The sequence below is a fragment of the Crocuta crocuta genome, unplaced genomic scaffold (genome assembly GCF_008692635.1).
Source record: "Crocuta crocuta isolate KB4526 unplaced genomic scaffold, BGI_CrCroc_1.0 scaffold422, whole genome shotgun sequence".
In the NCBI taxonomy this organism is placed as follows: domain Eukaryota; kingdom Metazoa; phylum Chordata; class Mammalia; order Carnivora; family Hyaenidae; genus Crocuta; species Crocuta crocuta.
The window spans coordinates 1,523,187-1,539,078 of NW_027529554.1; the positions used below are offsets into that span (position 1 = coordinate 1,523,187).

Genomic DNA, 15,892 nt, shown 5'->3' on the forward strand with positions numbered 1-15,892 from the left:
AATGAGCATTCTTGATAAAAAATTTAATTTAAAATGGGCAGAAAGAATTACTTAAATGTAGAATTATGAGTAGCACAATAACAACAACAAATCCTATAGTCATATTGACCATGAGCTAAGTATGAACCTTAAAAAATAGTCAAACCGAAGTCAGTATGACCCTGGAAAGTATTACTAGAAATATGACATGTAAGTACTGGGATATAAGCCATCCACACTACAAGACATTAGCAAGGAACACAGTATGAAAATACTATGTATAATTTTGCTTTATGTGTATTTAAAAATATATTCAAAAGCTAGAGAAGAGAAAAGAAGATAATAAGATGTGTTGATTTTTAAACACTGAGGGAACGTCTTAAATTTGTATTTAAGAAAATGTATGCTGGGCTTCCAACTTGGTTTTGTCTCAGGTCATGATCTCACAGTTTTTTGAGTTCGAGTCCCGACTTAAGCTGGAGTCATGCCTGATTGGGATTCTCTCTCTCTCTCTCTCTCTCTCTCTCTCTCTCTCTCTCTCTGCTTCTCTCCCACCAGCACTGTCTCTGTCTGTCTTAAAATAAACTTAAATGGAAAGATATATCTCATTTAAGTATTTTATTGTGAAAATTATTTGAAATAATTCATGTATGTAATGCAACTGAAATTTAAAAAACTATATTTAAAAGCGGGCTGGGGGTGCATCAGTCCATTAAGTGTCTGACTTCAGCTCAGGTCATGATCTCACAGGTCACAAGTTCAAGCCCCACATTGGGCTCTGTGCTGACAGCCCAGAGCTTGGAGCCTGCTTGGGATTCTGTGTCTCCGTCTTTCTCTGCCCCTCCCCCACTCATGCTCGCGCTCTCTCTCTCTCTCTCTCTCTCTCTCTCAAAAATAAACATTAAAAAAAAATTTTTTTTTTAAAAGCAGGTTCAGTAAACTGTAGGATCTATTATATAGTATGATAGACTTAATACTAGTTACTACTAAGATTTTACTCTCCTAGAAATCAGCATGTGTTTACAATGGTTTTTTTTTTTTTTTTTAACAATGTCATTAAACTAGTCAATCAGACAGATCTAGACACACTGTGTCCCTCCCTCCCCACCCCCCAGCACTGTCAGTATTACAGAAGTTAAGATGCTGGATGATGGCAAACTGGCAACTGGCAAGGATAGGCATGGGAGAGTGATGTGAACAGAGGGAAGAAAAGGGTGAGTCAAGAGGATTATAGGATTCAGATCTGGTTGTCAGGGAAGTAGAAAAAGAGTGATGAATTCTGAGAAAAGAGGAAGTAGGGCAATAAACTATAAAATCAACAAGGCTAGCCAGTTTCAGTACCATGAGAAGAGTTAGAGAGGTCAGACAGTAGACAACGATCAGAGAGGGACATTTCTGAATGAAGTTTTGAATGTAAAGGAGTTTCAATCCAAGAGAGTATCCTCATGTCTGTGGATAACAGATACATAGGCAAGAGTTATTAGATCTTCATTTTAGATGTTAAAATGTTGCTGAGAAACCTTTCTTAAGAAGGTTGCTCTAGTGGTTTTAGCCATTTGTGGCCATAGTGACCCAGTTGGCTCTATATCTTTGGCCCGAGCCCATAATAGTTGTCTTATGTCATGGATTACTTTTGATACTTTTGGCAGTAAAGATAGTTTGTGTGGTTGAGAAATATAATTTTACCAATGTGAAGGTTTTAATGTTTCACAGAACATTAATACTTGTCATCTTTATGTGTGTCCTATATGTGTTTAAATGGAAATTGGATTTTGTCATGGACTTACCTATGAATTTGGAAGAATTCACATTAAAATCGTCTTTAATTTTTGTGTTGATTTTAAAAGAAAAATCTTGTAAAAAAAAAAAAAGAAAAGAAAAATCTTGTCCTTGCTTATTTAACTTTATAATTCCCACTTCAAAGTAAAGAATGCTACGGTATACTTTTTAAATTATCACAGCCGTTAAAGATAGTACATATTATAATTAAGTTCTAATGTCTGAAAACCTAACTAATGTTAAATGTCTTAATTTTATTTATAACACCTTGGATGCCCAACCTTAATATAGTTTTCTTTCTCTTCGTTTTTAAGGTATTTCTGGAAATTAGAACTATAACCATTTGCTGATGATCTGGATATTTTATGTGTATCCATGTTTATTATTTTAATTTTAATGTCTTTTTTGGAAATAGTTCACCCTTCAAATCTAGAAGCTTTTAAATATTATTAAATCATCTTTTAAGAATTGTCCACAGTAACAACATTTTATACAGGGAAATGAGTTTGTAGCAATCAGCAATAAGGAACATTTCTCTGGGAATTTAAATGTGTAACTAGAAATTTTGAGTAGAGAATTAAAAATAAAAGTGAGTCATTGGATTTCCATTGCCTCTTCTTTGATGCTAAGACATCACCATGCACCTCTGCTTTTTAATGCTTTGTACAATTAAACAATCTCTGTATCAGGGTTTCTTTACATTTGACTCCATAGTGATCTCATTTATTTCTCTAAAACACTGGAGAATGAAATAGGACAGTTTGGACTTTTTTCTCTATTTTACTCAGTTTTTTTTAGTTCTTAAAGATCAGATTATAAAATAATTTATCATTCTGATGTATAAGTCACCAGTTGAGTGAGACTAAATGCACTCTTTAAACAAAAATTTTTTTTAATGTTTATTATTTTTGAGAGAGAGAACGCAAGCAAGGGAAGGGCAGAGAGAGAGGGAGGCACAAATCCAAAGCAGGCTCCAGGCTCTGAGCTATCAGCACAGAGCCCAATGTGGGGCTCGAGCCCACAAACCATGAGATCATGACCTGAGCTGAAGTCAGATGCTCAGTGACTGAGCCACCCAGGTGCCCCTCAATGCACTCTGTTTAATGTGCTTATTCTTAAATCTATTGCCAGGAATCACTAGAGCTGATCTTTTCTTGAAAATACTGATAGACTGCTAATACACTTTGTCTACTGGAAGAGACATAGGTTTTAGGATAACATATGCTTAAGAAATAGCAAATTAAGTTGAGTTAGATACACTTAAGCAGTCATTGCTATTGAATTTTCAACCAAATTTATTAATGGTACTTTAAAATGAGCTGTAAGTCTTATAAAAATATGGTTTATTTATGGTCTGTGTCTATTACATATTGGTGAGTTATAACCTTTTTACTTGCATATCATTTACTTTCTGATTTTTCTCTTTGTTCAGTGATATTGGGATTGGTCAGTCTCAAGATGACAGCATAGTAGGATTACGGCAGACCAAGCATATTCCAACTGCACTGCCTGTCAGTGGAACCTTATCGTCCAGTAATCCCGATTTATTGCAGTCACATCATCGCATTTTAGACTTCAGTACTACTCCTGGTGAGCACCGCCTGTGCTGCCTTCATTTTCCTGTCGGAATCTGCTTTCTTCTCACATACGGGAATGCTGGGTGTTCTTGGGGGCTGGATGGATTGTGTCAAATGCTCCAATTTCAAACTACCAGAATCCATTCTCTCTTATTATTCTTCAGACTAATTTGATATGATCCTGGGCAAATTAATCTCTCTGAACTTGTTTTCTCTTTCATAAAATGAAGATAACACATACCATGCCGGTTATTACTAGGTCATGTTAAATAAATAGAGTAAGAGGAATATATTAGGTTAGCTTAATGGGATTTTCAATATAATAAAGACGAACTTTAGATTTAAATTCTTCCTTTTTTGCTACCATCCTGAGAATCTTATGTGCTACTGTTGTGTACTGATGATGTTCTCATTTGTCTGTGGATCCTTCAGGTGTCTATAGGGAAAACTATGTTCATGCAGCAAATCAGTATGTTGACTTACAGAATCTTTGAAGAAGGATTGTAAGGGCGCCTGGGTGGCTCAGTTGGTTAAGTGACTTCAGCTCAGGTCATGATCTCACAGTTCATGGGTTTGAGCCCCACATCAGGCTCTGTGCTGACAACTAGCTCAGAGCCTGGAGCCTGCTTCAGATTCTGTTATCTCCCTCTCTCTCTGACCATCCCTCTGCTCATGCTGTCTCTCTCTCTCAGAAATAAATTTAGAAAAAGAAGGACTGTAATGAGAGATGAAAGTTTAGCATTTATCTTTTCTAGGGTGTTTTCCAGATTACTTCACTTAATTGTATTACCATATGCTAAAATCCTGTCTACTTACATGTGGTTTTTCTTTCCTCCAGACTTGCCAGATCAAGTGCTAAGGGTTTTTAAAGCTGATCAGCAAAGCCGATACATCATGATCAGTAAGGACACCACAGCGAAGGAAGTAGTCATTCAGGCCATCAGGGAGTTTGCTGTGACTGCCACCCCAGATCAATATTCGCTGTGTGAGGTCTCTGTCACACCTGAGGGTGTAATCAAACAAAGAAGACTCCCCGATCAGCTTTCCAAACTTGCTGATAGAATTCAACTAAGTGGAAGGTATATGATAGATCTATCCTGTTGGATTTCTTTAACCCCTATTCAAACCCACACCAAAGTCTAGGAGATGAGCACTTTCAAAGGGTTTTTAAAATGAGTAAGTACTATTGCAAATGAGCAAGAAGTCTTATCCCGTTCTCCAAGAATTGGTGAATCAAAGTAAATGTACCCAGTAGACTGCTGACCCTCACAAGGGCCTCCTAAGACCCTTTTGAAAAGCAGGGCGCTGTGACCTGCATATTGTTATTGGTCGTTGGGGCACACACAGGCAGTCACATCTTACACTGGCTGTAGGACACCGGGCTGGCAGAGTGGTAGAGAGTGCCTGAGGCAAAGGCACAGCGCTAACACTGATACTCTTTCCTCGAGGTGTACATTCACAAACACGTTTTTAAGTCATATTCTGGTGTCCATTGCTCCTGCCTACCCAACCTTTCTAGGAGCTTCATTTATTTAGATGGAGATATCTATGGCCATGTGACTGCCTAATGCTGCCCATTATCATGTGCTACACTGTGAAAAATACCGTGCTCTAGAACCAGACATTTAGACGCTTCAGAGCTTGGTCTTTGCCGCTTAACTGCTTCTATCACATATGACTTGCGAGGTAACATTGTACCTGATTTTGTCAGTCTCCTGAATTTCCCTGGATATATGTAATGTGTGTCCTCAAACCACAAATTAGTGAAAGTTGAAAAAGCAGTTACTTTGATTCTCATTTAATGACTAGATTCTGCACTCACTGAATATTAAGTAGTTTCATAAATCACTTTTTTTTTCTTGTTGGAGTGTTTTTTTGTACTTGACTTTTCCATAGTATATCTAAACCTGATTTAATTCATTCAGAACTTCATTTTTCTTGCTATGAACTACAACTTTCATACTCTTCTTCACTTTCACTATGTTTCCAACCCTGACACTAGCAGTTAGTGTTGTTTTAGGAGATCAGTTTTCCTCATTATCATTTGAAGGCACATTGATATTTCTGTAACCATGATGGAGTTCTACAAATCTCCATTGAAGTGTAGATTCATGGCTCACATTCAAGAAAATTATAGATGAATACATGTCATTGACTTCATGAGTAATCAAAACTGGGAACATTCAATCTGTGAGTGTGAATGCCTCAAGGTATGTGTTCTCCGTCATGGTTATTCTGGTGAAAGATGCAAAAGGCCAGTTTGGCAGGATTCCCACTGTGCTCATTCTGCTTCTGTCTTTATGGAATTTGGCTTAGGAAAATAGCTGTCTACAAAACAACAGCAACAACAAAAACCCACAAACATCTGGATTCTATTTTCAACAAGTTGTTTACAAAGAGAAAGATTATTAATGAAATCTCGTCCCTGTCACTTATATTAACTACTTATTAATATTTCGGAGCCTTTGTTTCCTCATCTGACAAGAATAATACCTGCCCCACTTACTTGCAGGGTTTTTGTGAAAATCAGATATTTAAAAGTTAAAAATCGAGCACCTGGGTGGCTCAGTTGGTTAAGTATCCAACTTTGGCTCATGTCATGTCACGGTTTGTGAGTTTGAGCCCTGCGTCCAGCTTTTTGCTGACAGCATAGAGCCTGGAGCCTGCTTCAGATTCTGTGTCTCCCTCTCTCTGCCCCTCCCCCCTCACACTCTGTGTGTTTCCCTTTCTCCCTCTCAAAAATAAACATTAAAAAAATGTAAAACTTAAGAAATCTATTTTGGCATCATTGTACTCATAGTATCAGATAGAAGGGAATACCTTATAGGTTTCTTTGGTATTTGAATAAATAGGTTCAAACTGGACCAGGTTTACCTATTGATAAACCTTTGTTTCTCTCTAGGAAAACAGGTGATGACCTGTGTCTCATCTCTCCCACTACCTTCCTTAGAGCCTATTTTCTTACTTAAACTGAAATTTTAAATTGATCTATTTTCTGCCAATTTTAGTGAAAATATGTAAAAATAAAAAAAACAACTTGACAATAAGCTATTTGTAAAAAATAAATAAATAAGTAAAACCAACTATTAAAAAAAAAAGAAAATCTGTAAAATAATCCGGAAATCAGGAAAGGGCAGGAGAAAAATGCATGATAGCTGGTACAAATGAAATGACATGTGATTTATTAGCTCCCATCAGTGACTTCCTGATAGGTGATTCTACAAGCTGGTGACTAGGGCAGAGGCTGTATTCTCTGTCCTTGTAGAGGAGGATTCTTCCATTACTCAAACACCTTTTCTTGCAAGTGTTGTCCACAAAGTAGCATCATTTCTTTCATGGGGCTGCTGCCTAGGCTTAGAATTCTGTGTTTTTCATAGGTATTACTTGAAAAACAACATGGAGACAGAAACTCTTTGTTCAGACGAAGATGCTCAGGAGCTGCTGAGGGAGAGTCAGATTTCCCTGCTGCAGCTCAGTACTATGGAAGTGGCCACACAGCTCTCTATGCGAAATTTCGAACTTTTCCGTAACATTGAACCTACTGAATATATAGATGATTTATTTAAACTCAAATCAAAAACCAGCTGTGCCAACCTGAAGAAATTTGAAGAAGTAATTAACCAAGAAACATTTTGGGTGGCATCTGAAATTCTGAGAGAGACAAACCAGCTGAAGAGGATGAAGATCATTAAGCATTTCATCAAGATAGCACTACACTGCAGGGAATGCAAGAATTTTAACTCAATGTTTGCAATCATCAGGTAAGAGAACACATGGGCCCTAAGGTTCAATTCAGTTTGCGATCAAAATTACACATCAGTCCACGAACACCGTATAATTTGTTTAAGTGTAGTAGCTTTTGATGGAGTCATAGTGAATAATTCTTTTTCTCGGAATCCAAACAATCTCTTGTAAACTACATGTAGAGCCCAGAAAAGCTATATTCACTATTGTTTTTAGTTCTGCCAGTTAGGGCAAATTATTTTAATTTCTCTGAATATCAGTCTACTTCTCATGAAGTAACAGTGCCCCAACGAGGGATCAAGTAACTTAAATGACATTATGTATGTGGACTTCTATCAGCCACCACAAAGCAGATGCCCACTGAATGTTCATTTTCATTTTCTTCCCTTGAAAGTGCTTACATTGAGGCTGGAAGACACTACAAACTGAAACAATTAGCAGTATTGACATTCACGGTGATTGTGAGTCATTGTCTCTCACTAGGAGTTTGATCATATTGTCATTAGTGTTAAATAAAAGTCATTACTTTTATTTTCTTTTATAGGGCACTTGGCCAGTCTGTTTTATCACCAGCCTCCTATGTGCCAAGTGCTTCTCTATGTATGGAGGCAAAACTGCAAAAGAGAATGCTACCCTCATAATACTTCACATTCTAGTTTGTTCATAATAAATGAACTAGAAGGGTCTGAAGGGAAGAAGAATAATAACCCTTGTTCCTGACCCTGCTTCTGTCTTCAATTCTCCTTACTCAGAGTTCTTAGTAGTTTCTTAGGAATCCTATAAATTGCTATGTATATTCAGCATAAACACAGAGGTGTTATATATTAATAAGCAATATGCTGTTTCACCTTCTTCATTTCGTAAGAATGAGTCATTTAATTTCATACCACTTTTCTTTTTTTCCTTTCAGTGGCTTAAACTTGGCACCAGTAGCCAGACTACGAACAACCTGGGAAAAACTTCCCAATAAATATGAAAAGCTGTTTCAAGATCTCCAAGACTTGTTTGATCCCTCCAGAAACATGGCAAAATATCGCAATGTCCTCAACAGTCAAAACCTACAGCCTCCCATAATCCCTCTATTCCCAGTTATCAAGAAGGATCTCACATTCCTTCATGAAGGTAAATATAAAGTAGATTTTTTGTCTTCACTTATGGGAGCAGAAGATAAATGAATGTGATAGGATTCCCTTTTTCTTCTTCACCAATAATAGGAAATGACTCAAAAGTCGATGGGCTAGTCAATTTTGAGAAGCTAAGGATGATTGCAAAAGAAATTCGTCACGTTGGCCGAATGGCTTCAGTTAACATGGACCCTGCCCTCATGTTCAGGACTCGGTGAGTGTGTCCTCTTCAGTAACAGGTGTGGGATTAGAGAAGTTTGGGTTTAGAGGTCTCCTAATAAATGAGACATTTTTGAATATTTACATTTGTGGCATGGCAGAAATTTTATTAGGTGGTGCCGAGAATCCCCTGAGCTCTAATTCAAAATAAATGTCTTATTCTGCCTCAGGTGCACTTCTGACTGTCAGTAAAACAGTGTGTCCTGCAGAAATTTTTCATTTGAAACTAGGCACAACTGTTCCTTACTTGTCAGAACACTGATTTGTAGAGCTTAAAACTCATAATTGATAGTATAAACTAAAATACATAAAGAAACCAAACTATATGGGCTCAGTATCCATGCAGTGGATTTAGTTGGCAGTATAGTAAAAAAAATGATTAATCCAGTGAATGAGGGGAGTTTTTAGAAAAAAAGTTAAATACATCTATCTTTTGAGCGAGTAAAGTATTGCCGGTAATGTGTGTGTGAGGTGATTATGGAGTTTAATGTTTGTGAGCTTCTAGTACTGCTTATCCAGAAGTCTAGTCCTTTCTTTCTGAGCTTGTGATCTTTCTGTCTCTCTTTCTACACCCATGCTTCAATCTCCATGGCTCTCACTTACAGGAAGAAGAAATGGAGGAGTTTGGGGTAAGTGGTGGAGACCTTGCAAGCCCACACACAGTTCTTTTCCGGCTCATTGCATTGTTTTCTTACCTGCTGTATTTTCTGATGCTTTGCATTTTCTCTTAACCCTCTTGCTGACTTCACGTTTAATCTGTTGGGGCTTTTGTTTTTGAGTTCATGATCCATGAGAGCTGTGAAATGGTTGATGATTGTTCTGGGGAACTGTAGGCCAGGCATCCTTCACAACCTTCAAAAAGATTTTATTTTAATACAATTTGTGTACTTGGAAACGGAGAAAGCCTAATGTGGGGTTAGGGGAGGAAGAATGTTAAAAGGAAAAACTGTGCAACTTAAATACTATTTGCACAGATACTTAAGTAAATATATATAATGTAAAAAGTGCCCCAAGGTGTTAAAACTAAATTTTTTACAGCTCAACTAACTACTGTTTTCATTCTATAAACCGATACTTTTTAAACATAATTCTTAACAATTCATGTGCTAGTTTCTCTCTCTCTCTATATATATATGTTTACATTTGCATGATCATTTTATTAACAGATTGACCCATCTAATTTACTTTAAAAACTCTTTACCTTTAACTCAGGGAACAAGAAAACGATTGTGAACAGTGTAGCTAATTTTATTTAAATTTTAAAACATCCTCTTTAGGAGAAGTAAATTTCATGTAAATCTCAATGATTTTTAACTGTGTATTGCATGAGCTCTTATATATAATCAGTATTTGCTGGCTTCTACGAAAGAACTGCTTGAATGCTCTGTAGATGAGAAAAGCAGAATTTCCGAGTTGGACTAGAAACATATATATATGTATGTACATATGATTCTTTTGTAACTTAAAAAATTTTTAATCTATGTTAGTCTATATTTCTTTGTAACAGTTTACCTACCAGAATGAGGCATGTGATCTTTTGAACATAGAATACTTATGTAAGTCTTGGCATGTTTCAAATAGATAAAGGAAACCCATGCTAGAGTGAGCTGCATATCTGCCTTTTCATCTTCTAGGTCTCTCAGCCAGGGTAGTACAAATGCAACAGTGCTAGACGTTGCTCAGACAGGTGGTCATAAAAAGCGGGTACGTCGTAGTTCCTTTCTCAATGCCAAAAAGCTTTATGAAGATGCCCAAATGGCTCGAAAAGTCAAGCAGTACCTGTCCAATTTGGAGCTAGAAATGGATGAGGAGAGTCTTCAGACATTGTCACTGCAGTGTGAGCCAGCAACCAACACACGTGAGTTTTTCCTTAAAGTGGCTGCAGAATCTTAAATGCAGATTTGTTTCCTGAGCAGTGGTATGGGCGGTGACAAATGGGGCTTAGTGCAGAGGGGTCAGTAGCATCCTGGGGACATATTAGCCCCTCCCTTGGATGCTGCCGTTGATACCATACAGTCCTGTCTGAAGCCAGACCTCCCATCCAACTTGTTTGGTGTGGGGAGGATGACAACAGAGACTTAGGGTGACTGCTGTTTCCGTTGCATCCCTTGTTTTCTCACAATGATTTTTCCAAAATGATGGGCAACCTGAGAGGGGTGAAGGGCCTGCCTCGTCAGAGGGGCCTGTGACGCGGTACGCCGGCTGCCCTTTACACCCTCCGCCTGACAGTGCCCGGCAGCAAGTTCACCCACCACAGGAAGCAGGAGTTCTGCTACACGGTGAACCAAAACGCAGCCTAATATGTAGTTTCCCGGCCTTTAAAAATCTGGCCAGGCTAGAAATGGGGGCAGTTTTCTGTTTATTTGCATCTGCTTTTGTGTAAGATGAGGCATTTTCCATTTAGGGCACTTTTGGGTTGTTTATGGGCAGGTTTGAAGATACCCTCTATAGAATTTAAATGTTGGATGATTTGAGAAGATTCACGTTACTAGATTTTCCCAGGACACTGAACAGCTTGTCATCTGGAGTCAGATTGCTTTGAGTTCAAATCCTGTTTGTTTCTTAAAGTAGCAACGTCACCTTAGGCAACTTACTTGAGCTCCCTAATCCTTAGCTTCTTTACGTGGAAACGGAGGAAGTATGTCTGTGTCATTAAGTAATTTTGAATGTTAATACATTATACATACAGCATTTTTAATTGCCCTATTAAGTTTGCCTTCTATATGCCATGGAATTATATTCTCAGTATAATATTCAAGCAGTATTGGTTGCTATTAGCTAACATAGATAATTCTACCCATAGGAGAGAATTTAATAGTGAAAAGATTACAGTTAATACCATTTATTAAGTAAAAACTAAGTTCATGTATGTCAAGGAATTTTGGACTCCATTTTGAAAAGTAATTCCTAACAATTTTCCTGTTGTAGATTTTACCATATATTTGTGCTTTTTATATACATACACATAGCATATTGACCTCTCCATTTTTCTACTTTTATTTTTAATGTGGTACTTAATAGTATAATCATCGTTTCAGATAGCTAGTTTCATAAAGTAAATATCTTTGTCCTCTCCGGCCTGTTATTTTCTGTAACTAGGGTTCTCTGCCGCCCCCATTTCTGTCCTTTATGTAGACAATGGGGAAAAGGTACGATATACATTCTAGTGTTCTAAAGTGTGGAAAATGCTCATGCAGCTCTGAACTGATCTTGTATATAGCTACTAACTACTGAAATCTCTTGTTCTGTGTTCAAACCAAACAACTCACAGTGCCTAAGAATCCTGGTGACAAAAAGCCGGTGAAATCTGAGACCTCCCCAGTGGCTCCCAGGGCAGGGTCGCAACAGAAAGCACAAGCCCAGCCCCAGCCCCAGCCCCAGCCGCCACCACATAAAGTCAACCAAGGACTGCAGGTCCCTGCCGTGTCCCTGTATCCCTCACGAAAGAAAGTGCCCGTAAAGGATCTCCCACCTTTTGGTAGGTGATTCACATCTAATCCCCTTTTGAGGCTATTTGGTGTCGTGTTTTTCAGATTAGAAAAAAAATCCTTATCTTCAATAACTCTAATATACTTGAGTCTCTTTTTGATCGTTACCTCTTAATAAAACATTGATGTTCAGAAAGTTAAACTTCACTTTTGCCAGTGAAAGGGACTGTTTATTTTAGAGTATCTCATTTAATCATGCTCATTTGTCGGGGTGGAGGTGGGGGGGGTGTGAAATGGGAATGTTAGAGTATATTAGTTTTTCCCTTTATGTAAATGGTACAACAAAGTTATATTTCATAAAATGTATGGGTTCTTTTTTGTACATATATGTGAAAGGAAACAGTGTTAATAAAAGGGAGAAAAAAAACTTGTAGTGGAGTTTACTTAGATAAAATAGCGTATTGGTCACTGATCTACTCCTGCCCAGTGACCCTCTGTCCTTATGAGGTGAGCCAGTCTTGTAGTAAGTCCCTCATATAGTCTATCTTTGGCTCTTTCTTCCTGATCAGCATATATGCCATTTGTTGAATTTGGGGAAGAAGGACAAAAAATACCTTTGCTTGACATTTCCCCTTTGAAGTTTTTGTATTACTCTCCCTATCATAAACTGAATTACAGATTTCTTTGTCCATCACCTTGTTAATATTCATATCTTCCTAAATCCCCTGCAACCTGACCTCTGGTCCCTCTTTTACACTGACCTTCTTATATGGAAGTTTATCAGTCTTTCTTTTAGCTAAATATATCTTAGCTAAATGTGGAGGTGTGCCTGAATGTACAGCAGTTTTTGAATCTCTGCATAATGCTGGCCTTGGAATTTTTTCCCAGATCACAACTATTTATTCATACAGCTTTAGTGTAGCTAACATTTTCATGCATGTTGTGTATGTTAGCATCTGTATACATAAATATTGCTTTAAAAGTGGTCTTTAAATAATTATATTAAAACAAGATCAGATGTTTACATGAGGTGAAATCAAGGATTAAATCTATGTAAAGTTTCACTACCTCCTCCTTAATGGAAGTCTAAGAACATTAACACTAGCATCGATCGAGACAGTGTCAGGCTATCCTGCCTTTCCAATTATCTTTTTGCTATTCAAAATAAGGCAATTGAGAGTGCCTCATAAGAATGCTAGAGGCTTTGTAAAATAATTTAATGTGACTCCCCCATTCTAAAAATAATTTTTTTGAGGGAAATCACCTTATATTGGCATATGTAATCCTTTTTCTTCCACCCTCATCCTACTTGATCCTACGCTTGGCATTGGGTCACTCACTTCTGAAAATCATCTCATGTGGTTTCTGTGACACAGGGCACATCCACGGGTCTCCTTCTGTTTTCTCTTTCACCTACTTCTTTGATCATATGTTAACTGCATGGAATTCCTTAGAACATTTTTATTCACTTTTCTTACTACTTCTGGTTAGCTCTTGGCTCGTTAGTCTTCTCCCATCATTCCCACTTCTCCTGAGCCAAAGTATCCAGTAAGACCAAAGTACCTGTTTTGAGTTCACCAAAATACTCGAACTTGAATTCCAATAATAAATATTCTTAGCCGTATCACTTTTGTCATAAATTCTAATATTTTCGAATTGTTTATTTTTTTCTTCATTATTGTCTAATGTCAACATATTGTTGAATGAAGAGGGTGATTACTTTAAGATTTAGAATCTAAAGTAAAATATCAAAAGCAGTCTGTTTCTAGCACTCTAGCAGCTATCAACCAGAAACCACATTACAGGTGCCGTGTGCTTTCTGCAAGCTTACTGTTTATACCAGGATGAGTACAGAGACTGTTGATATTACAAATAGGTTGAAACTAAATGTAATATTAAACCTTATGAAAAGATTTTAGTTATTCATGCGATTTCTTTTTAGTCATGAAAATACATAATTCTTTCTTTCTTTTATAGGCATCTACTCTCCACAGGCTTTAAAGAAAATTCTTTCTTTGTCTGAAGAAGGAAGTCTGGAGCGTCATAAAAAACAAGCAGAAGATACCATATCAAATGCATCTTCCCAGCTCTCTTCTCCTCCCACTTCTCCACAGAGTTCTCCAAGGAAAGGTAGCACTAACTTACTTACTGTTTTCCGTTAGAGCCATCTATACATTTCAGCTGCAATGAATTCCAAAGTTATATATTACATCATTTTTGATATTAGAGTCATTTAAAATGATGTCCTATATAATTCCCAATGGATTTTTTCCCCTTGGTTAATAAATTTGGAAGAAGTTTGGTATTTTTTTAATATTATACTTACAGTAAACAGTGTGAAACTACATAAGGCCTTTTAAAACGTACATTTAAGGTTTTTATTGATTGTAAGCGTGGAAATAATTTTTATAATAAAAGGTACTCTAGCTAAATATGATTATAAAACATTAATTGCAGAGTAGAGGGCTTTAAAAATATAAAACTAATATCTTCCTGATTTATTTTTTCATTGTATTAACACGGGTCTTGATTATCTGTTTTGTTGTTGTTGATGTTGTTGCTATTTTATTTTCAAAGAGATTAAATTTTAGGCAAACTCTCTTCTTTATGTTGATGCTTTCTTATATTAAAATAAAAGTAATTTTCTTCTCCATAACCTTCCAAGTTCCTTTCTCTTTCTACCCTTTAACTGAATGGGTATAAACCAGTAATAAATGGCTAAGACAGTTTTCTGTGGAGGAAGCCAAAAAGATTAATACATTATTAGATTTCACGGACACGACAAATACCTTTCTGGCTTTGCTTTTTAGATATTTCAGACATCGATGCATTTTGTGTGCGTATCAGTCTCTACTGTCCTTGTTAAATGGATACATCTAAATTCTTTTCTCATCCTGTTGTTAGGTGGCACTGACAATCAGCTGAGATCTTTTGGCTCCGGGCAGTTGGACTTAACCAGTTCCTCCTCTTCTCTTGGAAGTGAGAACAGTAACAAGAATAACAATGCACCACGGACCTATGGGATAGGTGGGGTTTATAGAACCAAAAATGGGGTGGGAAAGAGAGGAATTTTTTCATTATTAGTTAAGGAAAATGGGAGAATTCCTCTACATGTCAAGTGCTCCATCCGAGTGATTATTTTTCTAGAGATGTTTTTTTGAGCGGACTGTTCAGGAAAGGCTTTAAATCTTGTCTGTCAGAACTTGCAGTGTCCTCTAAAGAGAGACTTGTCATAGATGAATGGATTAAAATCTTATCAAGACCTGTGCAACTTTTAAAAAATAAATCAGGAATTAATAAGTTACTGAAAGGATGGGGAAGTACACATAAAAAGTAAATTAGCAACATTTAGGTGTTCTAGACTTAATTTTTTTTATTAGGTAAGTGGCATTGAAAAATTTGCATTGTGTACATATACTCATATAAAACCAGCATTTTGTTTAAGTAACAATGAGATCTATAGTAATATTTAAAAACATGAGTACTGAGAAGATTTGAATTTTTTCATTAAAAATATCAAGACAAGTACCTCTTTCTTTGTGACTTTCAAAATTATTTTTAGCAACAAAGAAGATTTAAGTGTCCTTCAGGACATCTCTTTAGACATTTTGATGGTCTAGGGAGAAACTGGAGATTTTGCACGAAACAATTGGCTTTTGTGTGATTCATCCAATATATTATTAATACTGAAAAACAAATGGCAAAACTCAAAGATATTTTCTTCTGGTATTATTCTCATATGTCCACTTAGAATTCTAAGACAGATACTTCTGGCTGAATATTCTATGCCATAATGTTTTAAAAATTAAAAACTTTGTTAAAGATTACTGACTTTGCAGTTAAATACTTTTAAACTTGATCATAGTTATTCTTCATAGCTTCTTTTACATAGACTAATAGTAGTAGTATTTATACCTAAAGGAGCTACGAATAGTCAAGTAGTGCCGTGATTTGTGAAAAATTTCCTAGCGCACCTAACAGTGTTTCTTTTTTTTTTTTAATCTTTAAACTTTAATGAAACATGTAAAATTTCATTTGAGTA

At 36.7% G+C, this 15,892-nt stretch overlaps 1 protein-coding gene across 7 annotated transcripts in view; it reads left to right on the top strand.

Annotated features, from left to right (window-relative positions):
* RAPGEF2 (Rap guanine nucleotide exchange factor 2) overlaps positions 1-15,892 on the top strand; it is a 239,589-nt gene that overhangs the window by 217,428 nt on the left and 6,269 nt on the right. For 3 of the 7 annotated variants that reach the window (XM_077761468.1, XM_077761465.1, XM_077761466.1), the window contains 10 exons: positions 3,191-3,348; positions 4,174-4,414; positions 6,713-7,096; positions 7,990-8,201; positions 8,294-8,417; positions 9,028-9,051; positions 10,057-10,280; positions 11,694-11,900; positions 13,828-13,980; positions 14,755-14,877. In XM_077761468.1, coding sequence (XP_077617594.1) covers positions 3,191-3,348; positions 4,174-4,414; positions 6,713-7,096; positions 7,990-8,201; positions 8,294-8,417; positions 9,028-9,051; positions 10,057-10,280; positions 11,694-11,900; positions 13,828-13,980; positions 14,755-14,877 — 1,850 coding nt within the window. The remainder of the gene's footprint in view (positions 1-3,190; positions 3,349-4,173; positions 4,415-6,712; positions 7,097-7,989; positions 8,202-8,293; positions 8,418-9,027; positions 9,052-10,056; positions 10,281-11,693; positions 11,901-13,827; positions 13,981-14,754; positions 14,878-15,892) is intronic. The other 4 variants (XM_077761470.1, XM_077761472.1, XM_077761469.1 and 1 more) reach the window with 3 other exon arrangements.